The sequence below is a fragment of the Oryzias latipes genome, chromosome 13, assembly GCF_053564925.1.
Source record: "Oryzias latipes strain Hd-rR chromosome 13, Olatipes_Hd-rR_3.1".
Classification (NCBI taxonomy): Eukaryota; Metazoa; Chordata; class Actinopteri; order Beloniformes; family Adrianichthyidae; genus Oryzias; species Oryzias latipes.
The window spans coordinates 1,454,966-1,482,566 of NC_136249.1; the positions used below are offsets into that span (position 1 = coordinate 1,454,966).

General features: G+C 40.0%; 1 protein-coding gene across 2 annotated transcripts; it reads right to left on the reverse strand.

Annotated features, from left to right (window-relative positions):
- Window positions 1-1,408: 1,408 nt before the first annotated feature.
- Window positions 1,409-27,601, reverse strand: mpzl3 (myelin protein zero-like 3). 2 transcript variants are annotated; one of them, XM_078956636.1, is made up of 7 exons: window positions 27,342-27,601; window positions 26,770-27,050; window positions 20,956-21,122; window positions 9,503-9,716; window positions 8,112-8,268; window positions 2,434-2,491; window positions 1,409-2,233 (listed from the first exon to the last, which is right to left on the reverse strand). In XM_078956636.1, exons 2-7 carry the CDS (start codon window positions 26,831-26,833, stop codon window positions 2,150-2,152), a joined length of 744 nt encoding a protein of 247 aa, XP_078812762.1. In that variant the 5' UTR covers window positions 26,834-27,050; window positions 27,342-27,601; the 3' UTR covers window positions 1,409-2,149. The 2 variants fall into 2 exon arrangements, with proteins under 2 accessions (XP_078812762.1, XP_023817229.1); XM_023961461.2 differs by lacking the exon at window positions 27,342-27,601 and having other exon boundaries at window positions 26,770-27,074.

The following is a 27,601-nucleotide window of genomic DNA, read 5'->3' on the forward strand; positions in this document are numbered from 1 at the left end:
AAAAGACATTTTTTATCGCGCAAAAAGAATTTTCAGTAAAAAATGTTTTTTCTTTTCCATTAACAGGAATCTGTCCAGAGTCCAGAGGAGGCATCATCAGCTGCATCAAAAAACTCATTAAAGACCCAGTTGTGTTTTTGACATGTTCTTGTGGCATTTTTCTGATGGTAGAAGAACATGATGGAAGAAGAACAGCATTTCTGAGTGTTTCTTTAAATTGAAGTGAATCAGGAACAGACACAAACAAAAAGTAAAAAAAAACACTTTCAGTGCGCGATGAAAGTTAGACCATTGAACCACGATCCATCAGGGACGCAGCTTTGGTGGTGATGTATGGGTAGCATCATTTTCAAAACAAGGAAGTACCAACTGTTTGAAAAGAAATGATGAAGGGGGAAATGAATAACAACGGTGAAACAAAAAGACTAGAGCAAGATTCGGGAGATGTCCAACGCTTTGAGATTTCACACGAAGAAAAAAAATCAAGCCTCTTCCAACTGGAAGTACTAGTATTGGTTATATGCTAAAGCACGTTCAAAAAAGCAATTTCAGAGCGTTCCTGAATCTGACCCGTATGTACGTAGCATCATGGGAGAGTGAGGATGATGTCATCCATGGCATTCCCTCTGGCTCAAACAAGTTGCCAGTTGTCATGTTGGAGCAGGAGGACGTCAGTAGGCAGTAATTGGTCTAAGATAGTCTGAGTCAGCATTTCTATGGCAACCACTTGCGCCAATCAGGAGTGATCTTGTTGGAAAACCACAATTCCTTCACTGAAAGTGGGCTTAATGAAATCTGTCAATCCAATGCGAGACCACTTACTTTTATTGTGGCATCTGATTGGGCAGTCTGTGACTTGAAAAAACTACAGAAAAAAACATGGCAACAAGAGCATGTTATATAGAACATGATAAAAACATGAAGTGGAGCAAGAATGGTTATTCTAACAAATAAAATGACAGATATAACTGTTTACTTCTCAATTGGAATGCCAGGGGGGAGGGGTCACTCACTCCAGTTCTCTCATACAGTCAATGGCATAAATGGAGAGCTCTCAGCAACAGGGAAGGGGAGGGGGAGGGGTCAATGGTTTGCGCCAATGGTCCTCCTGGCGCTCTGCAGAAACTATGTTCTATCTAGAAGACGACAGCTTTTTTTTGATTTTGGCTAAAAACAGCATCATCATAATTAAAAGACACTGGAAAGGCTTTCAAAATCCATCAAAAGATGGTTGGAGCAGGACTTTAAGAGGTTAAACACTGAATAGAGTGAGGGCCATGTTTGCATAGTGCAGCAGCTAAACAAAGAGAGTGCAAAGGAGGCACCATCAGCTGGATCAACAAACTCATTCATGTCCATGTGGAAGTATTTTTACCAAATAATAATCCATTTAGCACAAAAAGCAAACTTAATTCTCTCATCAAGACATTTATTTAAGCAAAAGGAAAAACATTCATCAACAAAAGCAAGCTGTTCATCCAAACACAAATGTATCCTTTCCTTTTTCTCGTGCTACAGCTGCATCCACAATAAGAGTATAACCAAATGTCTACAAAATAAAAGTGCATCCTACACAGACGTTACTGCTGAAAAAAAGAACAGTACCAGAAAGGCTGGGAAACTGAAATGTACTGTACAGACAGTTGGCCTCAGCCGATTCAGGCTTGAACATTTGAGCATTTCTGCTTTCTCTTTTACTCTCAAGGACGTGGAACATAGATGTTCCTCTACAATCCATCCAGCAGCTCTGACACAGGCAATAAATTAGACAAAGCAAAATTCTAGTACTTTACGAAAAAAAGAAGGTTGCATGCAGTAGGTTAAATCATAAAAGAATATAAAAATATCTGAGCACCCTGCGTTTTTCATGCTCAAGGTCAGCTTGCACCTGATTAAATAGTGATGACAGAATAAACAGAAAGCCTCTTATCCGCAGTTCAGGAATTCAGAATTCCCTTTTTTTTTTCCAGCTCAGCGGGACCAAAACAGTTCATAGTTGTGCTGAAGGACACGCTGGAGATTTTTCTCCCAAAAAGTAAACTCAGCTGTAAGTTTGGGTGAGTGATGTGTCCCTTAAAAAGACAGAAATCCAGCATTCGTTGGTAAGGTGTACAATTTCTGAGCAGGCACTACTGGGATGCAACAGCAGTTAAACATGGGAGTCAGCAATGTCTTCTTCATCCAAGCTATGCCTCTTTTTTTGGTGGTAATAGTAATCCTCATCCTCTGAATCCTGCAGCAAACATCAAAAGAAAGACACTGATGAAAATGTCATCACAACTCTACAAAGATAGACAAACACAGAAACTGAACTAGCAATATAAAGATTTCCCAACAATCCCCCCAGGCTCCTGTTTCTAGCATAGAAGGGATGTAAAATGAATCAGACGTGTGTCGTTGAGTTATGTGCTGGGAGAAAACAAAGGTGTTTACCATCAGACATCGTTCGTAGCATGTTGCTCTCTTTTCTCTGACTGCCTCATACTCCTCCCTGAAGGATCAACAACACACAGCAGTTAATACAGACATTAGGAACATCTAGAACACTCTTACAACGTGTACAACCCAAATTCCCCCAAAAAGTTTAGATTTACCTCAAATTTGATAACTCTGATTCTAAAGAACCCAACAACAGTTAAGGGAACAAATTTAGCTTTTGCTCGTTCATTTCGGGAAGCAGCAATTAACAGTAGCCAAAAATTAAAAATTAAAACATGAAAATAAAAAATAGAAAAAAATTGACATTGAAAATAAAAAAAAAGGCCAAATTTGACCAAGCGGGTTCTCCAAGGTTAAAAAGTAAAACCACTTTTTAATGACCATTTAATTCACATAAGAATAAGAGATTTTAGACACATCCATCCGTTCTCTGAACCCGTTTTATCCCTCACCTGTCACAGGCTGCCAGAGCCTAACCTGGTTACCGTCAGGTGAAGGCGGGGCACGCCCTGGACAGGTCTGTCGCACCGCCACAATCACACACACTCACCGCCACACACACAGGGAGAATTTACAGTCACCAACTCACCTACAAAGCATCTTTTTGGCGGATGTCTTACACATTGATTGTGATACTCAAGGACAATATTTGTCTGATTATGAGGGTGAACAATATTCCTTGCATGTTAATACGGTATTTATGGCTAAAACTCCAATTCTGAAAACAATAAGCTGCTGGACACTTTAGAAAATAAAATAATATCCTGGTTAGCCAAATTCCCAAGAGCACATGTCCTGATTGTAGGTGACCAAAATGTTGATGCACATCACCAAAAGTCTTGGCTCCCCTGCCTTGACTCACATATGGACTGAAGTTCTGTCCCATTCCTAACCCAAAGAGCTCAATACGATGTGGGTCCACCTTTTGCAGCTATTACGCTTCAACTCCTCTGGGAAGGTGTGTTTCTATGAATTTCTGCATTGCACTTGGTGATGTGTGTCTTGGATGCAGCTGCTCGGCCATGGAAACCCATTCCATGAATCTCTGCATGCTGGACTTGGAATAATCTGAAGGTCACATGACGTCTGGAGCTCTGCAGCAACTGACTGAGCAGGAAGTCGGAGACCTCTTTGTGCTTCAGCATCCAATGACCCCTCTCCATCAGGTTACGTGGTCTACCACTCGGTGTCTGAGTTGCTGTTGTTCCCAAACTCTTCCATTTAGTTCTGATAGAGCTGACAGCTGACTGTGGAAGATTTAGGAGAGAGGACATTTCACCACTAGATCTGCTGCACAGGTGGCGTCCTCTGACAGTTCCACACTGGAACTCACTGAGAGCAGCCCATTCTTTCACAAATGTTTGTAAAAACAGTCTGCATGCCTGAGGGCTTTAATTGATACACCTGTGGCCAGACCAGGGGCCTCATTTCTAAAACTTTGCGTAGGATTTGCGTCAGAAGTGGCGTACGGATGAAACATAGGACGTGCGTACGCACAGAAATATTCGGATTTATAAAACCGTGCCCACGCACATCCTACGCATCTTTCCCTTAATAAATCACAACCAATTCTAAATGCTGCGCAGCTTTTGCGGCTTCATGACACGCCCATAGTTGCCCATAAATAGTCCTTGAAACGCCCACAAGTCAATATTCATTGATTGCGAAACCATGGCACACACAGAGAGGAAATGAAAAAAAACGTAACTTCACTCAATGTGAAGTAGAAGTTATCGTTGGCGAGGTGGAAAAGAGGAGAGGTTTGGAGGGCACAGTGTGGGCATTACTAATGCCAAAAAGGCACGTGAGCGGCTGACGGTGGCAGACGCCGTAAATCATGCTGTAGCCTCACAACCTCGGACCGTGGCCGAAATAAAAAAGAAACGGTCGGACATCAAAGTCGAGGCAAAAAAACGTCTAGCGCTGCATCGCCAGAGTGTGTCTGCCACGGGGGGGGGGGGGGGGACACCGGAGCGCCAGATGCACTGGGTGACACGCGTGGTTGTTCCGAGTGCTCCGGTAACGCCGGGCCCAAAAGCCCGCAGAGGTCCAACAGGACGGCTCGAGGAAGTCAGAACCGGCTTATAAGCCAGTCGTCCTCGTTTTCCAGCAAGTCTTCTTGCTGTCTAAAGATGCGTTCACTCCGAATTCTTCCATTTGCCACATCTTCTAAGAGCGCAAGATCAGCCATTGTGCGTCATTACGCATTGTGATGGGGCATTTTATTTCCCTCCATTTAATTACATCTGACAAACTACAGATGTCGGTAATAATCGACGTGGAAATGGGAAATTGATCAGCGCAAATGTAATTTCTTGTTGCTTTCTGAATGGTTGAGACATACGCCATACATTGTTTTATCAAAAATAAAACAAACTAAAGGCATATGCATGAATACCATAATTCCGTAGCTTATGAAGAAATGTTTTACTATGAAAACAACTTTCCCCAACATTGACGAGAATATCAGTTTTGTACATTATTTCGTTCTGTTAACTATATTATTTATGAGGATGAATTGCACAACATGCCAATATTGCAGAACATGTTTCATTTTTCTTTCTTCAAATAAGTGTTCATTTGAATTTCTGTTGTAATTTTCGTTTGATTTTTTTGTTTGTTTCACTGCTGATGGATCAAACGGGTGTTGGTGTAGCTGTTAATTGTAAGACTTGCTTTGTGAAGTCTTCATGTTATTTCTGAGAGGCAGTATTGTCATTTTCACTTTCACGTGTTTCTTCCATCTGCCGACGGTGTCGCCGTTTCTCATTTCACCCGTTTTTGTGCGTACGCCTGGGTCAGAGCTTGCGTGAAGGACCGCACATTTTCCCGTCAAGTTTGCTTTTTATAAATCTCAACTATTGCGTAGAGAGTGGCGTACGCCTTCTTTTGTGCGAAACGTTTATAAATGAGGCCCTGTTGATAATATGGCCTCCAGGCCAGCCTCCAAAATCTACATTAAAACTGAAGCTATTAATAGAAAAGTTGGATTTATGTGACAATGGAGGGAAAAATTCCTGATAGAAAGGAATATACTTGGTGAACTAAAAGTAGATTGAGGCAATCACGTTTAAACGTTTGGCTTCTTTCAAAGGATGTAGAAAAAGAAAATGTTTATGCCAACATTTTAACACCACCACTAACTGACCACAAAGCTTTAGCAAGCAGAATACCTTTTTCCCTGGTCAAAAGGACTCCAAAAATATGTTACTGGAAAATGAACTATCCATTATTAAAACACAAACATGTTCACTCAGAGGTTAAGAGACTCATCAGACCTTACTGGGATTAGGCACAATGGGAACATTTCACAGCTTTAAGTGGCAACTTTAAAAATGTAAAGTTTCTAAATATTTGCGACGATATGGCAGCAAAATCAAAACGTTTATTAGAAGAAGAAATATTGGAGCTCACCTCCAGAAAACCTAAATGATGAGCAAAATTAATAGAATAGATTCATAGAATTACAATTTAAACTTGCCAATATATACAAAGCCACAGCTGAAGGAGCTTTTACAAGATCCCAACAAAAATGGTTGGAGCAAAGGGAACAAACTACTTCATATTTTTTTTAAATTAGTGAAGACACAAGCATCAGTGTTGCAGTGAAATATAGATTAACATTACAAATGATAAAAAAAGAAATGTCCCATTTTTGCCATGATTTTTTCTGTGAACTTTATTAGACAGAATTCAGTGAGGAAGTAATGTTTTCTTTTTTTGATTCCTTAAATAACCTTAATTCAATCTGAGAAGGAGACAGATTATGTGAATCCTTTATTTCTTTGCAAGATGTTTCAGATGCAATTAATAAATGAGAGGTCATCTTCTTCCAGAGGAGGCCGGTTTCATCCATCATTCATTCATCCGAATGATAACTATTCTCCTCAATTATCCTCCTCAGCATATCAGGATATTTTCCTTCCGTTTCTGAGTCAGCTGATGTCATTTCTCCGTGCAGGGGAACAAACTTCAGTTATAGCGATTCTAGAAATGGCTGTGAACATTATTTAGTAGCCGGCCTGCTCTTCATCCCCGCCCCCCTTCCCTGCAGCGTCTTGAGCTGAGGTTTTGTGATGAACCGGAGGAGTCACAAGACTGTAAAAAAAAAAAAATCAGCGAATCCGCAAAACGGCAAACAGGTAACACTGTGTGTGCACTGCAGTTAAGACACTTTATCCAGATGGAAATAGTTCTGTTAAGTTGGGCGCCATGTCTCTGCGACCTTTTTCTTATGGTTGCACAAATATTTTGTAGATAAATAAAGTCTAGTAACATTGATGAGATTTTCTATTGGTGGTAAAATCATTCTTATAAGTCAGCTGCAGCTGCAGATGACAACCACATTTTTCTTTAAACTATAGACACATTTTCAAAAGCATCAGGACTTTATCTAAACCTAAAGAAATGTCAGTTTCTTCCTCTTAAACAATGTGTTGCGCCCACTATAAAGGATACTATGACTATAGTAGTCAAAGAAAAGGTCATGTATTTGGGATTGCAGATAACTAAAGATCAAAAACAAAAAGACCTGATTATCTATAATCCTATTATCACATCGAATGTCATCAAAAGATGGAGGACTAGACTTTCTTGACTTCTCCACTTTAAACAATGTCATTAAAATTAAATGGTCAAAAAAACTTCTCTAAAAGTGGTACTTCATTCTGGAGTTTCATACCAAATTGTATATTTAAAAGCTTGGAGGTCTGCCATTTCTTCTCTTATGAAACTTTAAAACAGAAAACTCCTTTCAAGCTGTCTACCTTTCATAAGCAGCTTTTATTTGCATAGACTCTGATCTACAAACATCATTTTTCTCCTCAGCGCTACTAGATTTGGAATAACTATGCATCAGTGACGTGCCGTCAGGTAAGGCAAGTGAGGCTCAGCCTCACCTGTCATGATCCTGATAAACTAGAAAGGGTAAATTAAGTAAATATTATATTCCAGTAATTTGTGTTCAAGACACATTTTGAGTTAACTCTGAATGGAGAAATGACATCAGCTGGCTGAGAAACGGGGGGGTCTCCGTATTCGTGGGTGACTCCGGTCCCCAATGCCTGCAATATTTTCAGGTTTCTTCTTGTTAAATAAAAAGTACAAACTGAACTTTTGCTTGTTGAAACATAGTAGATAAAGTTTATTCACCTTTACCACTGCGTAGTTTGCGTGCAGACCCTGTGAAGCTGCTGCTAAAACAGCTACAATCACAGCAGTTTCTAGCTAGTATTTTTGTTCACATTAGCCACAATAATCAGCATATTTGTCATTTCGTATAGAATTGACTACTAAAAAAAACTATAGTGAAAACTAAGTGAAGAAGGGATGCTAATAACATCAGCATAACAAAAGCAACAGAACAGCCAGTTTAAATCATTACACATTTTCCTTCAAAGTCAATTTTAAAAATGGACAGCTCCCAAAAATGAAGAGTCCAGTAAAAATCTGAATCAGAATCTCATTGGAACACAATTTGAAGAATTGTTTAAACTAACATTTAAATGAGTCAACAGCAAACGGAGTTTATCCCAATTACGATTTTCCTGAAGCCAAATCTCTGTACTCATCTTTACATTTTGGTTTAACCTTCATCTAATTAGTAATTCAGATGCAGAATCTACAACCACCAGGACAGCCATACCAGTCGTTATTGGCATAAATCTACTCACCCCTCTGTGACCTCAATGGTTGATCTGTAGGCTTTTGATTGGCTGTGTTGATTCCCGCAACAGAACATTCGTCCAATCAGAACGAGGGTGAGGATTCCAGAGGGGATGAGGATGAAGACGATGAGGACCGAAACATCGGAGAAGCGAATGCTGGACTCTGAGGAGGGAGAGAATTTGAGCTCATGGACAGACCTGATGGCAGCATCACATGCAGAACCGTCAGCACATCGAGGAGCTAATAACACTATACAGTCTCTATGTATGCTCTATGCAGCAGGCTGTTCAAACCAGGGTTTCAGAGAAAATAAATCACTTTGTCTGATTCTCTGCATTTTTTAGTTGAGCCAATACAATTACAGTTCTCTCTGATCGTTTTAAAGGGAGAACTTGCTAAATTGGTGGCTGACAGAATACTTTTGCCCCACTAGAGCTTCACACTGGAGCTGTTGCCGGCAACAGCAAATGAACACACAGTTTTTGAACTACTGTAACTCTTCAACCTTTAACGCCCTTGATTTCAGACTAAAGCAGCTTGGTGCCAATATGCAACACTTTGCATTAGTAACATCATAGAACCTCAACACTGGAGCTAAAGTTCCGCTCTTAAAGAGTTAAATAAACAACTTTTCTTGATAATAAAAAAACTCACAAAATCACCAAATTAGGAATTTAAACTAAACAAAGGTTTGGTAAAGTTATGAATCCTTATTTAAGAGCTCAGAGGAGCTGAAAAAAAATACAATAATTTGCTTTAAAGTGAGCATGTGTCTGTGTTTCGCACATGAAAGTTCATATAAAACGAAAGCGTTTAGCTGTTCACTGCTAGCTCCACGGAGAAAGTGGGTGTGTCTGTTAGCCTGGGGCGGTGCCCTGGAAGAGGCTGTTTCTCACTTATGTGCGTCAGAATGTGAGGACCCGCTCGTTTGCAGGATTTGGGATTGGTTGATGCTATAGGTCCTTTGGGCCAATATCATGCCAAATCAATATTTTGAGCTTTTAAGTGTATTGTAAAGCTCATTCCTCACAAAAAACAACCCCCAAAGCGGTATTTGGATTCATTCACGTATTTCTGAGTATTCCTCTAAAAACCACCAGCCCCCTCCCAACCCACGAAACCGAGTGGATTCTCATATTCATACGTATGAAAGGTGGTGGAAAATAACTAAGATTTGATAGAAAAATGTCTTCTTTTGTGTGCCAAAGGTGATATATTTTCATATACATTAAGAAAAGCATGGAATAGGCACTTTAAAACATTCAGACATAAATGCTATTGACACATAAAAAATGTACTGAGAAGAAAACGTTATGTGCAGGGCTAGATAGAAATACCACAGCATAAAAAATGGAGCATGAATAGTTTTTCAGTCTGTATGCAAAAAGATTCTTACTCTTGGGTGTGACGGTGAGTAGAGTTTTGGAGGTTGGAGATCCGTGGACATCAGGAGGGTTTCTGACTGAGCAGGTGTATGTCCCATTATCATTTAGTGTGGCGTTGCTCAGTGAGATGGAGGCGACCCCACGTGATGGGGCTCCCTGCCAGCCAATACGACCCTGGAACTGACCTTGCGTCGGTGGAAACGCTTGTGAAGAGAAGTGGAAGAACTGGGGGGGGAAAAAAGGTATGAGAACATTGTTCGGCAGATTTCTACCAATGTCAAAATGTCCACTGAGAAAGCAAAAAATGGCAGTGGAACAATTTTGTTGGGGTTGTCAAAAACAAATAAAAGTTTCCCATTTGTGCTCAGAACTACAGATTTCTTAAAAACTGGTTCGCGATTATAAGTCAACTTGTTTACAACAAAGAAGTGAAGAAAGGGACTTAAAAACAATCAATTACAGAACTCCAAAATAAAAGTATTTGTCTTTAGAGTACACTTTTTAATCTTTAAATGCTTCCGCTTGGTGACGTCATCAGGAGACACGGCATTAACTTTCAAAGCTGATGACACATAATTGTATGTATCCGTGTCTCCTGATGACACGGAGCTCATGGAAAGTCTTTTAAACTGTATTTTAGATATTAAAATGTGGACGGGAGAAAACTTTTTGCAGCTCAAACTAGACGAAACGGAAGTCTTGGTAATCGGTTCTGAAGCTGAGAGAGATAGGGTCCAATTTTATCTGTCAACCAACTGTATGACTGTATGACATATAGTAAGGAACGTCGCTGGGATTCTAAATCCAGATCTTAGCTTTGACCAACATGTGAATCAACAAACTAAAACTGCATTTTACCATCTAAGGAATATCGCCCAAGTGAGACCCTTTCTCTCTAGAGCCAATGCTGAAATCTTAATCCATGCTTTTATTACAAAAGATTAGATTATTGTAATGCCCTCCTTTCTGGTGTAAAGAAAACCACTCAATCGCATCCAGCTAGTCCAGAACTCAACTGCATGTCTTTTAACCAGAACCACGAAGAGGGAGCACATTACACCAATCTTAAAATCTCTGCACTGGCTCTCTGTCAGCTTTAGGATTGATTTTTAAGATTCTTTTAATAGTTTATAAGAGTGTTATAGTCTTGGTCATTATTTTCTATCAGATTTGCTTTTAGCATATGAGTCAGGTCAAAAAACCATGGCGAGGCTTCGATTGAAACCCATAGGCCTCGTCTGTGGAACAGCCTGCCGGATGATGTGAGGGTTTCATCCACTGTTGAGGTTTTTATGAAGAACTGACTGGACGATGAGAGACTTAAGCTAATTTATATTCTAGGTGTCTAAGACTTTTTTATGCACTTTTTGTGCATCAACTTATTTTAATTTATATTTTCATATTTAAGCTGTTTTTATATTTTAACTTTTCCATTTATTACTTCAAGATTTTAGGAGGTGAGAGTCGTTGGACGCACAAATTGTTGACAGGTTGGCAGCTTTCACCAAACACCCAAATTTCACATGGCCTTATAATTACAGCGGCTGTTTCTAAGACGAACATCGCCAAAGTCCAACACAAAGCCAATGCAGTGGTGTACAGCACACCAGCCCTGGACTCAAAAGTGGTGGTGATGCGTTTCCCTGGAATGGCGAGTTGTTCTTCTCTATCCAACAATCCGATGAACAAGTCTGAGTTCCTAAATGTCTGTCTGCACAGAGCCAATATTAGTGAAAGGAGAATTATGCTATGGGAGGATTTTGGCACACCAAGAGTTTCTGAACAACTCCATACTCCTAACATTGCAGGAACAGTCTGAGGACGACCACTTCCTGCTCCAAAAACAAAACACAAGAGCGCAAAAAGAACTTCCGTAGAGATATGGATAAGAGAGTTTGGTGTGGAAGAACTTGACTGGTCCGCAGAGTCCTGACCCTAGCCTGACAGAACACGTTAGGGGGCAATTAAAGTGAAGACTGCTGCGAGGCCGCCCACACATTCCCATCAGCATACTTCCAAACCTGTGGAAAGAATTCCCAGAAGAACTGAAGCGGTTATCGATGCAAAGGATGGGCAGAGATCATTTTAAACCTCAAGTGAGATTCTAGTTCGGTCGTACATGCCATGAGAGAATACTTTTGACAGCAGTGGATAATGTTATTTTACATTGTACCATAAAAGCCCGTGAGGATTTGTTCAACAGTATAGAAAAAAATATATATTTACTGCACAAGCAATTCTCCAATATTTGAATGAAATAAGTGCACGCCTGACTGAACAATCATGTAACAAGAAAGGTCTCCATTGATCATGCATCCTTTTTTGTGAAATTGATTGATTTCTTTCCTAAGAGTCCATTCTCTCGACGAAAGTACACATTTTTTTGTCCTGGGATAATCAGCACAACTTCATACTTTGATTTGATTTGAAATGGTTTATTTCAAGCAATTAAGTAGAAATAATACACAACAGCAATATAATCATCAGTTATACATTCATACAGTAACTAATCATACTTAGGATAATTAGACATATTAATAAATATTGCTTGAAAGGGAGTGGAAGGAAGCGAATTTATATAAACCCACCCCGTTATACTATAACCATTTTATTACATGATTTATCAATATCCGGTTCCCGGTTTTTATCAGACAGAATTAAAAATCATAAGATATCGATAAAGCACATGACAAAGATGAATTACTTAAGTATTACGTCAAAAATAACTATTTTAGAAAACAACATGGCAAATGCAGATCAGTCAACTGAAATATATGCAGATTATGTTACTTATAAAAGTCATTCATATGAATAAAACATAATACTATATCAGTAAAATAGACAACACTGTTTCAGGAATTTTCATAGCAAAATTTCATCAAGTATCAAAAGATAAAAACATGTGCAAAATTATGCTACATTAGGAAAGATTTTTGAATCAATTTATCTTTTTGGAGAAAGTGAAGTAATATCATTAAAAGTCAATCAATTTAACAATTTTCAATAAGTGATTAATCATTTGTTTTACTTTTTTTAATATTTTTTTTTTTGTATTTATATTTTATTTATTTTTTTCTTTTTTTATAATAAAGTAATGCTGTAGGGGAAAAGTAAAAGTAAAAAGGGTCCATAACTGTCGATTGTCCAAGGTTGGCATTTCTTCTTTTACTGATAACAGCCGTTCTCCTGGGTTCAAAACAGTTAATAGTTCTCTTCGATGTTATGACTGCAGACATTAGATTCAGGTCCATATCCTTCTTCAGCTGATATCAGCGACGGTGAAAGTTGAGGTCAAGTTGTCTGCAGGTCAGAACTCTGCTGTTATTCAGGTGACGTCAGAAATACAGAGAAAGTGATGAATCCACGTGTCATATTTCTTGAAATTATTTGGCTCTTTGGTTTATTACATGTTGTTTCAGACGACCGTGGTCAAGCACTTCTCAAAGTCCTTCATGGTGCTCACAACCAGAACCTTGGACCGGTCCTCTGGACCGAGTGGTTTGACGTAAATCCTGCAGCCTTTAACCCAAGTGTTCTCAATCTGCTTACGCTTCCTGAGAAGCCGTGCATGTTTTGAGATTTCAGCATTCCTTCTGGTCAGATGGTCGTTCAGATAAGCAGCCGAACCTTTCAGGTGTTTCCTTTGGGTCATCAAAGCTAGCTTGTGTTTGTGATTCACAAACCTGATGAGGATCGCTGGTTTATCCGTCTCCTTTCTCCTGGGGAGCAGGTGGCAGGTTTCGATGGTATTGAGATCCAGGGAAATCCCTTTAGATGTGAGAAATGAATGTATTTGCTGCTCCAAAGACTCTGCACCGATCTCCGGCGTATTAGCACTGCCAGCTACGCTAGCGCTAGCATTAGCAGTGCTTGCTCCTGCTGTCAGTATCGCTCGAGGCTTGATCGGTAATCCAGTGAGAATTACATTATTCATCCTTACTTGCTGATCCACATCGTCCAGTCTTTTCTCCAGAATCTCGACCCGGTTTTCTCGCTGCTCGTTTTGAGCCCGAAATCTTCGGAACTCTTCCATCATTTCCCAAAGTGGCGTTAGCTTAGCCGACACTTGTTCCATAAAACTTTTCAGCGTTTCTTGAATAATGTCAAGAGTCTTTTTGAGGTCTTCGTATTCCTGGGGTTTCTTCGAGGGCATGGTCAGCTCTCTTTTTTGGGGAAAATCAACCTTTTAAGTAATTTGAAGATAGCTGTATTCGCAGAGAGGCACGCCACGCGTCCTGCCGTGTAACCCGGAACCGAAATGAATGTGTGAAACACCACAACCACATTCATCCATCAAGTTTCTTGTGTGTATGGCTACTGGAAGAACTTCAGTATCATTAATCTACATTTAAAATTCAAACTTTCAAGCAAAACTGCTAATTAAATCTATTTTCAAAAAGCTAATAATTTGTTAAGTATTTCGAGAGGGATTGTAATCTAACAGCTTTTGTTGAAAAACATAACTTCCATAATGTCTGTTCATATTATGACCACAGCAGAGGAAATGCTCCTCTTTAGACATCAAGTCCCTGAAAACTAATTTGAAAATCACATTTGAATTTAAACTAAAGCATTTGGAACCAACCTTTGTTTATAAAAATGACATCCTCCGTTAGTAAGACAAGTTTACACAAAGTTGTGGACTAATAAACATGTAAACGCATCATTGTGTGCGTTTGTTAAGGATGCCACAGTTCTTGTTTAAAACCAAGCCGTATGTTCCACCACTGAACCGAACCGTGTGGAAAGTCAATTGTGGCATCCCTACTGCATACCACTATGTTTATGTTGAACGTGTCAAACAATTGTTTTGCTAAATTTAAGAAGGATTTTTTCACACCAGGCTTAGTGTGAGCCAACCGACGGGTTTTTCTTTTGGGGTTTTTGTGAACCAAAAATTAGGTTTGAACCAAATCATGGAGAATCCCTTACTAACTGTTATTTTTAATAAGTATTTAAAATTATAAATACTCAACTGAGACAAAGACTGTTTCCATAGCAAAAATGGAAAATATATCATTGCAAGAATGAAAAACATTTTTTTCACAACTGAATGAACCTTTTTCAATGATTTTTCTTTATGTCCGATCTTTTCCTGAAAAGTGTTAAATCTTAAAAATGTGTGTCATGTTCGTGTACAGACAGAGAGAAGTTTATGTATTTACCTTCTACCGCCACTGTGTACAATGTCAATAAAGTAGATTTATGAGTTCTCTTCAATAAATTGACTTAAAGGCGAAAACAAACACAGAACATCTTTAAAAATCATTAGCATTAAACATTTATGGTTTTACAGCTCTGAGATAAGAGTAGTTTTCTGAGAGACTGCCTGTGGTCGTAGTGATGAAGCACAACCCAGTAAGGCTTTTTTGTATCTAGCTTACGAGAAAGCAATTAAAATGTGGCAACCAACCCATGTATGTTATCCATTCATTCATTCATCTTCTTCAGTTTGTTCCCTTTCGGGGTCACGGGGTTGCCGGAGCCTATCCCGCCACTTATGGGTGAAGGCATGTATGTTGTTCTGCATTAAAATGGCAAGATTATTACTACAAATTCAAGATGTGATCTCTCAACCAACAATGGACTGCTAAAGCACCCAGTTACTGTCAATTTCCCCTGTCCTTAAACGCTGAGCCCTTCATCCCTTCATCCACAAACGGAATTTTGAGCAGGCCTGAGGTCGTTCTGTAAGCCACTGCAGCAAACCCAGATTGGCACAAAAGCTTTGGCAGCAAAATTTCACGCGATAATTCATGGACTCTGAGTATGATATATGGCTGCATAGATCAATAAACAAGCCAAAGCCACTAATGAAATTAGATGGAAAACATATGAAGGCTTAGATATGGAAATTAGAAACTTCCAGAAACCAAAACAGAAAAATAGAAAAACAACATTTATTTCAGTGAAAGAAAATGGGGTTTGGCATGAAAATAGGAAAAAATCTTTGAGGCTTCGACATGACATTTTTTGAAAAACAAGGACCAACTAGGAACTTTAGAACAAACATCTTTCTTATGAAACATCTTTGGAGACTCAGCAACTTTAAAAGCTCTTCATGTCAGGAAAGCCACAAGCCATTAGCCTCCATTTAGCTGTGAGTGCTCCTATAGGAAATGGTTGCATATAGGGTTACAGATACCACACATATGGATTCCCGCGATCCAAACAAAATTACAAAGAACCACACTTGATGTCTATATTTAAGTCCAACAGAACCACTCAAATGATGTGGTAGCTTTTTTGCCAGCTAATGAGCGAAACTCATTCCGGAGTGATCGGGGTTTAAAAGGACTGGATGCTGTTATGGGTCTGAGTGGAGACATCCCAGCACATTTCCAACAAGACCACGATGCTATCACAGAGAAAAGCTGGAAGCGGGCGGGGACCCTACCCACAACTAAACAAGCAATGAGTTTGAGATTCATACAAAAGGAGGGACTGAGACAAATAGGGGATCAACTTGCACATTATTTAACAATCAAGGCTGTAATTTTGGCTTATTAAATAAACAGATGTAAATAAATTAAAATTTATTGAAAATTAAATAATCAAAATCAGCCATTACTTTAGAGTTGTTCATTAACAGAATTATTTAAAAAAACAAACTAATGAAATAGGCCTGGACAACAATGATGGTACCCATAACTTAATATTTTGTTGCACAACCTTTTGAGACAATCACTGCAATGAAACGGTTTCTGTATTTGTCTATGAGCCTTCTGCACCTGTCCACAGGTATTTTGACCCACTCCTCATGAGCAAACTGCTCCAGTTGTCTCAGGTTTGACGGCTGTCTTCTCCAAATGGCATGTTTCAGCTCCTTCCACTGATGTTCAATGGGATTCAGATCTGGGCTCATAGAAGGCCTCTTCAGAATAGTCCAACGCTTTTCTCTCAGCCATTCTTGGGGGTTTTTGGCTGAGTGTTTTGGATGGTTGTCCTGTTGGAAGACCCATGACCTGAGACTGAGACCAAGCTTTCTGACACTAGGCAGCACATTTTCTACACTTTCTACCCAGAATGCCTTGATCATCTGGAGATTTCATTTGACCTTCACAACTTCCAGACACCCTGTGGCAGATGCAGCAAAGCAGCCCCAAAACAGAACTGAGCCTCCTCCATGTTTCACAGTAGGGACAGTGTTCTTTTGGTTGGATGCTTCATTTTTGAGTCTACCAACATAGAGTTGATGTGCCTTACCAAAAAGCTCCAGTTTTGTCTCATCTGTCCAAAGGACATTTTCCCAGAAGCTTTGTGGCTTGTCAACATGCATTTTTGCAAATTCCAGTCTGGCTTTTTGATGATTTCCTTTCAACAGTGGTGTCCTCCTTGATCGTCTCCCATGAAGTCAACTCTGGCTCAAACAACCATGAATAGTGCGATCTGACACTGATGTACCTTGATCTAGGAGTTCACCTTTAATGTCTTTGGAGGTTGTTCTGGGCTCTTTGGATACAGTTCCAACTATCCGTCTCCTCCATTTGTCATCAGTTTTCCTTTTCCATTGTCCAGGGAGGTTGGCTACTGTCCCGTGGGTCTTAAACCTCTGAATAATATGTGCCACTTTGGTCACAGGAACGTCAAGCTGCTTAGAGATGGTTTTATAGCCTTTACCTTTACCATGTTTGTCTATAATTTTGTTTCTAATGTCCTGGGACAATTCTCTCCTTGGCTTTCTGTTGTCCATCTTCAGTGTGGTTCACACCTTTTCACCAAACAGCAACGTGACTATTTGTCTCCCTTTAAATAGGCAGACTGACTGATTATGGGTTTGAAAACAGCTGTGATGTCAATGAAAGGACATACCTGAGTTCATCATGACCCCCTGGACAATTAGTTCTCAGTCTTTTATGGAGGTCCCATCATTTTTGTCCAGCCCTATTTCATTAGTTTGTTTTCTTTAAATAATTCTGTTTATCAAAAACTCTAAAGTAAAGCTGATTTTGATTATTTAATTTTCAATAAATTTTAATTTATTGTTAGTTTTGACCGTTTCAAGTCATTTCAGTGAGCATTGTAGACTTTCTTTAAGTGAGGGCTACCAACAATTCTGTCCACCACTGTATATGGGGGTTGACCCGTAAAGATGCTGTGGGTTTTTGGGTTGTCTAGGAAGAGTGGTCGCATCTTAAAGGAGCTGCAGGTGTGTCTTGCTATTCCCTTGAGGCTCATGTGGTCGCCTCAAGGGTTCGTGTTGTTATCTGAATGTACCATATCTATGCATGTGGAAAGCGTATTACAAGATTATCGTGAGGCTAGTGAGTGTGGCACCTATCTGTCAAGTTATGAGGTATGGGTGGTGCTGTCGTTCAGTACAGTACAGTTGGTAAGGTGCACGCAAATGCCACAGCATTGAGTATGCACGAGATAGTAGGACGCCAGTAAGATGACTGTGGGATGCCCACATAAACTGCACTACAATTGTGTGATTTCCTAAAGAGCCTGCAAGTATCCCGCTTATCCTGTGAACAGCACAGGTCTCTTGTGCTGTTCACAGGATTTTGGGTGGGTGGAAAAAATTACGCAAAATGTACGTGAACGTGCCTGCGTCTCACTTACGTCACCCTTACGTCACCCTTACGTGTTGTATAAGTGTTTGCTACAACAAGCTTGTTGCATGCTCGAAGACAAAAAACGTGCATGAACATTTTTATTCTATGGGCTCACCTAGCGGTCTAGGACCTTGCTATTTCGTGGACTTGTGTCTAAGGCCGCAAGATATGAGGAAAACTTGTGATGTACGATTTTAGTGATCAACATTGCAATGACAATATGACTTGCAATATATGAACACCAATTAAAACAATAAATATATCCTTTCCAATTTAACTGCAACAGTTTTATTTAAACATAAGTCAACATAACCTAAATCATGGTCAAAATGACCCTCATCTACATAAGAGCCAGGAATCTAAAGAGGATCCATCTGGTTTGTTAAATGCGTAAAGGGATCCATTTTTTGCAAATATGTCAAGTTGCTATAAGATTTTTTTGCATGTTTAAGGTAACCATTTATTGCAATTTACGCTGTTTTTTGCGATACGGCTATGTACAAGCTGATATCAAAATGATGGTAGATTTGCTATTTACTTTGCAGGCCTACCGTACAGGTTTGCCCATTTTTTGCTCGCAGATAGTTCAAATCTAGCAGTAAAGGCAGTTTTGACTAAGGTGTGGAGACAGAACTGGAAAGTCAACAAATATTCACTTTCTATATGATTACAGTATGAGTACAAGTCACTTTCCATATGAGTACAGCCAGAAAGAGATATACAAATGCAAAATAGTTCATTTTCCTTTTTAGGGGGGGGTGGGGGTGAGGGGGGGGGGGGTTAACTTGATGCCAAACACTTTCACCGTTTGCATTTAGAGCATTAATGGTTTATTCCAGTTTAATACCAGAAAGTAATCAATCGGTTACAATGGACCGACAAAAGCTTTTAATAAATAAACCACATTTACAAAGATGGTTTTGAACAACACGTTGTTTGGGATTTGTCGTGATCGTCTTAGTTTTATATACTGCCACCACCATTTAAGTGTCATTATCATTATGGAAGGGATTGCTTTGATCGCCTTCCAGGCCTCCTAATCTAACAGAAAATTTTTAACAGGCCGCCGGCTTCCTCATGGAGCACCGTGCTGCAGGGATTTGTTGGTTCCCCAACGCAGTCATCTCTGTCAGAGTGAAATCCTTTTTTGGGTGGAAAAGTTTGCACCCAAGTTTTTAATAAGAAAGAGTTGAACGAGTCTAAAAAAAAGAGGTTGAAATATAGAACCACAATTGGCTTCAACATCTGCAAGGGGGCTCATTAATAAATTGTTCTTTCTCTAGTTTTAATAATAATAATAATAATAATAATGGATTAGATTTATCTGCGCTTTTCCAGATGCTCAAAGCGCTTACATTGTGGCCATTATTCATTCACTCTAGGGTTGTGCCGATGGACGATATCATCGTCCATCGTGATGGGTGACTGACATCCCGATGGAGAGACCACCATCGTGATGCCACACCCCCCCCCCACGTTGCGTGTCGACACCATAAGCTGCGGTTACATGTACAAAATATCTTGATGGGATCAATGGTCGGATTAGAATCCAACCGTGTACATGGGCCCAGAAAAATGTTTTCAGAATATAAAAACGTTCACTAAGGTCACACTTTCCGTCGGAATAAATCATTCGCACATGCGCAGTAGGGTTTGAAAACCGGAAGGATATAAATTCCGCCGAGCGGCTTTTTTTTTTCAAACTTTATTGAATGTAACAATTCAATACAAAACAATGTTAAACAGCTCCGAGCGGCTATATACATTGACATGTCAGCTCGGTAAAATACGAGATGATCTTCTAAACGTGTTTTTAATAATGTTACGGTTATTATGAAACACCTGTTCGCTCATCATTTAAATTTTAATCCGTGTGGTCAGTGCTATTTCTGAACGGAGCCGGAAAGAAGCCAGGATTAGCAGTATGCTAACACGGGCTAACAACATTAGCTTTGGGTGGTGCTGCTTGCTGGCTGCACGTAAACGTGGGAATAACATCAGCCTTTATTAGTCGGGACACGACTGGAAACACAAATCCACATGATTGTTTGAATGTTTTCTAAGGATTGAGCGACATTTCTGCTTTGAAGCTCAAACCGCTGTTTGTCTGCTGACGATCCGAGCTGTGCTCAGACACACACTTTTAGACCCGGTTCTGAGTTCGGTTGCTTGTACCCCTAGAGCTGCGGGACGGATCGCAGTCTTAAATCTCCCACACATAGCGCTCATGTAACAAAGCACCCCCCCCCCCTTCCCCTCAAACACAAAGCTGTAAGTCCACGCTCCGCCGGTCCACTTCACTAGTGAAGTGCGGGAGCGGACTACTTCTTTTCTATTTTGTTTGATACTTTTTTTGTTAAAGTCACTTCCCTCAGTTTATACTGGATCATCGCGGATGAGTCATTAATTGGGAAATAAAATGAAAAAAACAAAAAAACGAATAGCAGTTATATAAGAACGAAAAATGTAAAAATACCCCCCCCCGACGATGTCATCGTCCATCCCGATGGTTGACAGCAAACATCGTCAACGGCCAATTTAAGGGACATCGCCCAACCCTAATTCACTCCTCATTCATACTTGGTGATGGTAACTACTGTTGTAGCCACAGCTGCCCTGGGGCAGTCTGACAGAGGCGTGGCTGCCAGTTCGCGCCTACGGCCCCTCTGACCATCACCGGGATCATTCATACACATGCACATGCCAGTGGAGCCACACTGGAGGCAAGGAGGGTGAAGTGTCTTGCCCAAAGACACAACGACATTTGGCTGGTGGGAGCGGGGAATCGAACTGCCAACCCTTCGATCATTGGACGACCTGCTCAACCACCTGAGCCACTGTCGCCCTTTAGTTTTTAAAGGGCGACAGTGGGTTAAAGGGTTTTTAGTTTTGACTAGAGTAATTACCGTTTCTGATGCCCCCCCAGTCTGGGGTCTGTAAATCCAGTCTACGGTCATCTTACTGGTGGGGGTGCTGGAGGAGGTAAATGAGCAGGACAGTGTGACAACATCGCCTACAGATGCATGGAGCTCTGCTGGAGTGCTCACTTTTATGGAGAAGACCAGATGCGGAGCTGAAGAAGAGGAAAAACAGAAAAAATTAGGGAGGGTGGAACTAGCAGTAACAAAAGCATCACAGCCAAAACAAACCAAAATGATGTCAATAGAATCACATGATTGGGTTCAAAGACCCACTCCTACTAAAACTGAGTTTTTATTTATTTTTTTACATGATCTTGTGTCATTTTTGTGGGATGGAGGACATATAAAATTAGGATTAAAATGGCATTTCTGAGTATTTCTTTATTCAAATCGTTGGGAATCAGGAGCAGATGAGAAACATGTTTGATGAAGCTTGTGATTGTGATGGGCCACAGACTCCGTGCTCTCAACGTCTTTTTTTTTCTTCGTCTGAGCTGGAATTTGGATCAGAACTGGACAGCTGGATAACTCCAATATTGATCACCATTTTTGTTGCACCACTTTTGTTAGGTTGGAGGGGCTGTAAGCTAGCAAGAGAGAGTGTAAACCAAGAGCTATCAAGAACGGGAAGGGAACAGGGGGGCAGGTTTGCTCCACAACAACAGCCTCGCTCCGCTTCGCGTTGGACGGTTCAGGCTTCCACGGCGTGCGTTAAAAAGTGATTATGTATACTTTAACCCGCTTATACCATTGTCACTTAAAAAAGAAATAAATATTAACCAGTTTTTAGTCCTTAATTCTTGTTTTTTTTCCCCAATTTGGATCTCTTTTCACGAAAAGCGAACTATTTGTTACGTGGTGTGGCGCCTTGTCATGGTAACGTGACAAGGTGTCGCACCACCGCTGAAGTCCAGATTCAGCGATAAAAAACGATATATCTATGCTGATCGTCCCGATGGGCTGAATAAAGCATCAGTTCAGAGAGAAAGTTCACCTCTTTTTTTGTCCAGAGGATGAGGCTAAAGGTTGTTTTAAAGAAGACGGCGCCGTGATAAAGGAGATTTAATATAGGTGAACGGAACTTCTTTTTGGGGCGTGCGGTTATCACTTTTTAATGCACACCGAGCAGCCAATCAGAATTGAGTATCAACCTGGACCATGGTGTAATGATAATTAAAGGGCCACTTGGAACACTTTTACAAGATGAACCAAATGTCAAAGAAGATAGGAATGGGTCTTCAAGAGAGGAAATGGTGTTTGTTTAGAAATATATACATAGCTTAGGCCTGCACAATATACCGCAAATTTATCGTTATCGCAAAATCCAGCTCTGCAATATGCATATCGCAAAAGACGGCAAATATCGCAATAAATCGTAAACCTTAAATGTGCTAAAACAATCTTATGTCAGCTTTAACCATTTAATGAATCAAATAAATCCTTTTATGCATTTGACCAATCGGATGGAGGCCTATTACGTTAGATGTTTGTCACCTATGTCGACGAGTGACATTTGGAGTATAATTTTTAAACTGTTGCAATGTAATGGGAATGGTTATTTGGTTATTTTGCTATTTGTTTATATACCGCAAATATCGTTATCGCAATTTTAATCTCTAATATCGCACATCGCGAGTTTTCCTCATATCGTGCAGCCCTAACATAGCTGGTGACATTTTACACACTTTTTCATAAAAACTAAGTTAAAACAATAGCATATGGTGCACTCAGTTGAATATGTAATCAAAGCAAAGTCCTGACCAGAAACAGCCAGATCTGCATTCTAACTTAGAATATAAAGGAACCTAAAGCCCATAAATAACCTGAATATGGATTTCTCCACTAAAAACACTGTGCTCTCTGCCTCCAACAGTTTACTACACTGAAGTCCAGAGAGGTGTCAGATTGCTCGTTTCTTTGACATTTTTACCCACCAAGAGCTACAGTTTAAAAACAAACCTAAAACTTCACAGAGCTTTAAAAGGAGATTTTTGTATAAATGTTTTATTGTGTTCCACCTGACATCAAACTGTTTGTGTCTTTAACATTCCTGATGTAACTTTCAAGTTGAGATTGGCCTGGAAAGAGCAGTTTGTGGGTGTGGCATCATGCTGAGGTAGATTGAGAAAGATTAACTCTTTAAAATATTTTCTACTTACTAAAATAAAATGGAGTAAAGTATAAAACAAACTATAAGGAAACATACAAGGTATACCCTATAATTCAGAATTTGTTCTTATTCATACTCACCATATTCAGCAGACATCTCTAATAGCACCTTGAAAATCCTGTGCTGTTTTGCTTTGCAGCTGAGGTTTTTTAGGATTTTCACAATAGGAGTCATTATGTGTCCAGAGCCAATCACTTCTGCACATAAGGCCTGCTGGTGAATGAAGCAGCAGTAATGCAGACATTTTGGAAAGTCTGGGTCAGCTTTACAGTGAGTGATGAAACCTGTCTGTCTATTGATCATAGCAGGAGCCCCGTCTGCAGGTATGGCTACCAACTTTTCTAATTGTACCTTTTTCTGCACAAAAACTCCTTCACCGTGTTATACATTTCAACTCCTCTTGTAGTTGTCTGTTAGGGCAGTTGTGTCAATCATGTTACATGTAGCTTGCAGCTCCAGAAACCAGAAGGAAGACTGAAGCCAAACGGTTCGAGCAGGGCGTTGTTCTTGGGGCGGTCGCCCATGCCAGGCGGTCGCACGTGCTCGGGCCCGCTAAATGCTACTTGTAGCTTTAATTCAGAATTTGTTCTTCTTTAATATTGTTGGAAGTCTTTAAAGATCTCTTTGTTTTTTTATAAAATGTTATCAAATCTTCCTCTAAACCTGTTGTCCCTTTTGAACTGAAGTATTTAAGTATTTATTACATTTTAAACTATCTTTCATTTAAATAACTTGTGCATGTTGTAGCAAAAAACAACTTTTTTTTACAACTTTCTAAATTCTGTGAATTAAATATTTGTTCTTTAAACTTTCATTCTGAAAAATTTTATAAGCCAAAATGTATTAATATTCCAAAGGAATTGGGTATCATTTATTTTTTAATCAATCAGATTATAGTGAAAATTAAAACAATCTTAAAACACAAATGGCAACACAGAAACATGAACATTTATTGCATTGAAGGAACTTTTAGAAATGTCAAAATGAAAAACTGCAGTTCGGAGTCAATTTTGAACTTTTGTACAGCTTTTAAAAACCCTCAAGCTACTTCTTTGCCTTTTGGTTGCCTTCTTAAGAGGTTGCAACAGCAAATCATCTGTCTCCATCCAACCCTGTCCTCTGCATCTTCCAGGCTCACACCAACCATCCGCATGTCCTTCCCTGAATCCATGAAGCTCCTCTTTGGTCTTCCTCTAGGCCTCTTTGCTGGTAGCTCCATCACCGTTTCTCCTCTCAACATGTCAAACTCATCTCAATCTGGCTTCCCTGCATGTATTTTCCTCAAAACATCTAAAGAGATTACCTTCTTTTTTTTTTTACTTGGAGCTTGCAGGCTTCTGGTTTCTTCAGACTCCAACGGTGATGATATAGGATATAGAGTTCATCAGACCCATGGACAAAAATAATCGACATAAACGCCTGATCAGAGTAAAAATGTGTTATGTAAACTCATCGTTCAGAATACTCTGACCCAATCAGACTCAGTGGATCAAAATTTCCTTCTGATGGAGATAGGTGGATTATGCTGATTGTTGATCTGATGGTGGTGCATGTAAACAGTTTATTCAGATTGTGGGTCACTGCTGCTCTGGTTAACGTCATGCATAGACGGTGCGGTGCTCCAGAGGAGGCTTTGCACAGCAAACAGGACTCGTAGCTTCATGTTTGCGGGCAGGGGGCTTTGCTTTGCTTCGGACTGCAGTCCGTCTGGCCGTCCAGCTCCTGGACTCAGAAGAACCGGGTCTCCAGGGAGAACCGGGTCTCAGAGCAGAGGAGCGGATTTGGGGCGGTGTGCGAGCTGGCGGTGGCGGCGGCTATTGGATGCAGAAATGTTGCTTCGCACAGTCCTGAGAAACCGTGTAAATAATGATGTGAATTCATGTTTCCAGTCGTGTCCAGGCAAAATAAAGGCTGATGTTATTGCAACACATTTACATGCAGTCAAGATGCAGATTGTGGCATTGACTGCACAGATTTTAAGTTCATCCACGGCTAAATGTTGTTGTTGGTACATACTAGCCTAATCTTAACCCTTCTCCCGGGTCAGTGCGGAAATAAATAAAGCACTGACCGCACATATTTAGCAAACAGACCCTTAATAATTATTATATAAATAATAAAAGCACGTTTAGAAGATCATATTGCTCTATGCCACAGCTTTGTTTGTTTACAAAAGAACTCACTATTTGTTCTTCAACGGCCATTTCTGGTATTTTAGACAGTTCTGTGTATGTCAAAATGATTTATTCCAATGGAAAGTGTGGGGTATGTAAACGTTTGTTATAATGGGATGAAGTTTTTCTGGGCCCATGTACACAGTTGAATTCTAATCCGATGGTGATCCAATCAAAGACATTTGTAGACAAAACCTTCAATGAAAAACAAAATTCACACAAAAGGCTTTTCTGCATCTGGTTAGGTCTCTGCAATGAGTATTTCAGTGTTTGATTGGCCTATGATCAACTGCTTTCATTTTTGTTGTGAACCGAATTGTTGACTATCTCAAGCCTTCCTCACATTTGCCCTTAAGGGGGTTGAACACCACCAGCAGGCTTCCTGCGTGGGGTTCAGGGTTCATCCCTGCGTCTCACGTATTTCCACCCTTACTTACCCTGGCATGTTGTGAAAATGTTCACTATGACCTGTTGTTCACAATATGCACAGTCGCACGGGCCACCCGCATGCTCCGAATAGGTTTGCCCATTTTTTAGCCGTAGACAGTCCATATGTACCGTAAGGGCTGTTGTGACTAAGGCCTTATCTTGTAAGGTACTGACTAGATATACCAACCACTCCAGAAAAGAATAGATTTAGAAAAAAAAAGAATAAAGTGGTAATTTAATAGCTTTTTTAAGTGCTAATTAGATTTTTTTAAATATAATTTGCCATGTGTTACATTCAAGAAACAAATCACAAAAGTTAGTCAAAGGAAACATCGTAACAGTTCTCTTAAAAAATGAAGTGTAGTATAATTATTCAGTGCATAAAGATAAAGTGTGATACTTCAAATGAGTGCATTATGTAATACATTTTACCCTCCAGTTTTCAGTCTAAATAGTTTTGTTTTGATTTTCTTTTATCCAATTACATCTTAGACGGCGGAGAGACAATAAATATAGACAAACCTCCTAATTGTTGTCCAAAGACGACAAAAAAGGTCCAGAGTTTTGTTATGATGCCCAGAAAAAAACATACCAGCTCTTGGCCAACTTCAGAAATCAGGACCAGCCTGTTTCCTCAGGTTCCTGCTTTCATATTGCGCCATTGCGTTCTCTTTATGTGGAAACAACCCCCTTTAATTATTCGAAATTCAGTTTAAATGCAACAAATGGAAAGAAAGAAAAAACTCCTAAGAGGTTATATTTGTTAAATCTTCCACTCCCATAGAAGCAGGCCAGCCCTCTGGGCTTTTAACCGAATAAAAGCCCAGAGGGCTCCTCGGACCTCCGGCTTCCTTTAAACTTTAAGTACAACCTCAGAATAATTCAGCGCTAAATCAAATCAGCCTGTTTGGTGGTCTTGCCGTCGATGAAACCGTCAAGTTTCGGCTCAGTGTGAGAACAAACATTCCTGCCCTGCGACGTTCGTCAGACGACATGACAGACGAGCTCCCCCCCCGGTCCACTCACCGAGCAGAAGCAGCAGACTCGGAACCAGAACGACCTTCCACCGTCCAGGAGCTCCTCCGCGCATCGTGTCCAGTTTAAAACACGGCCCCACGCTCGTAACGGTCACAGGAGGACAGTAAAAAAAAGTTACGTCACAGGTTTGGAAAAACTCCGTCCATATTCCGCCTGGCGGTTCCTCCCTGCGCTCGCGACGGTTTCCTTACCTGCGGAGCAGGTGTACCAGGAAGTGCTAGCCTAGAGCGAGGCTTACGACGTGGTGGACACCAAAATGATCCACATTACTTAAAAAAAAAAAAAAAAAGAAGGAAAGGAAAAAACCGACAACTTGACCTTGACAATCTATAACTTTCCTATGCATAATATTAAAAAAAAACCTTAACAAAAGTAGGACACTCGCTGTTATTTGGTTGAGGATACTATAGCAAGTATGCTACGGACTTTGTACGTAGTGAAGGATATGGGTGTAACAATTTAACAACAATTTGATTCATATCATAATCTGTGGTTGCAAATACCATTTATAGTCGATAGCAGTTCATTTTGAACGATCCGATTGGATCAGATTTCCTGACCTAAAGTGGATCCAGATCCTCTTCATCCAAACTTCCAGCAGTCAGACTCAGACAGAAATTCCTGCTACTGAACAGTTTTCCAGATTCTTGGATTTCTTCCAGATCATCAAGTGGAAATGAAATCTGTGTCCAAACCAACAAGTAAACTAGAATGAATGTCAAATCCATTCACATGTTAGTTTCCTAAAGTTCACCACTGTTGTTTTTCCACATCCAAAGAATCCAAAGAGAACATTCTTAGAACATTCTAGACACTGGAT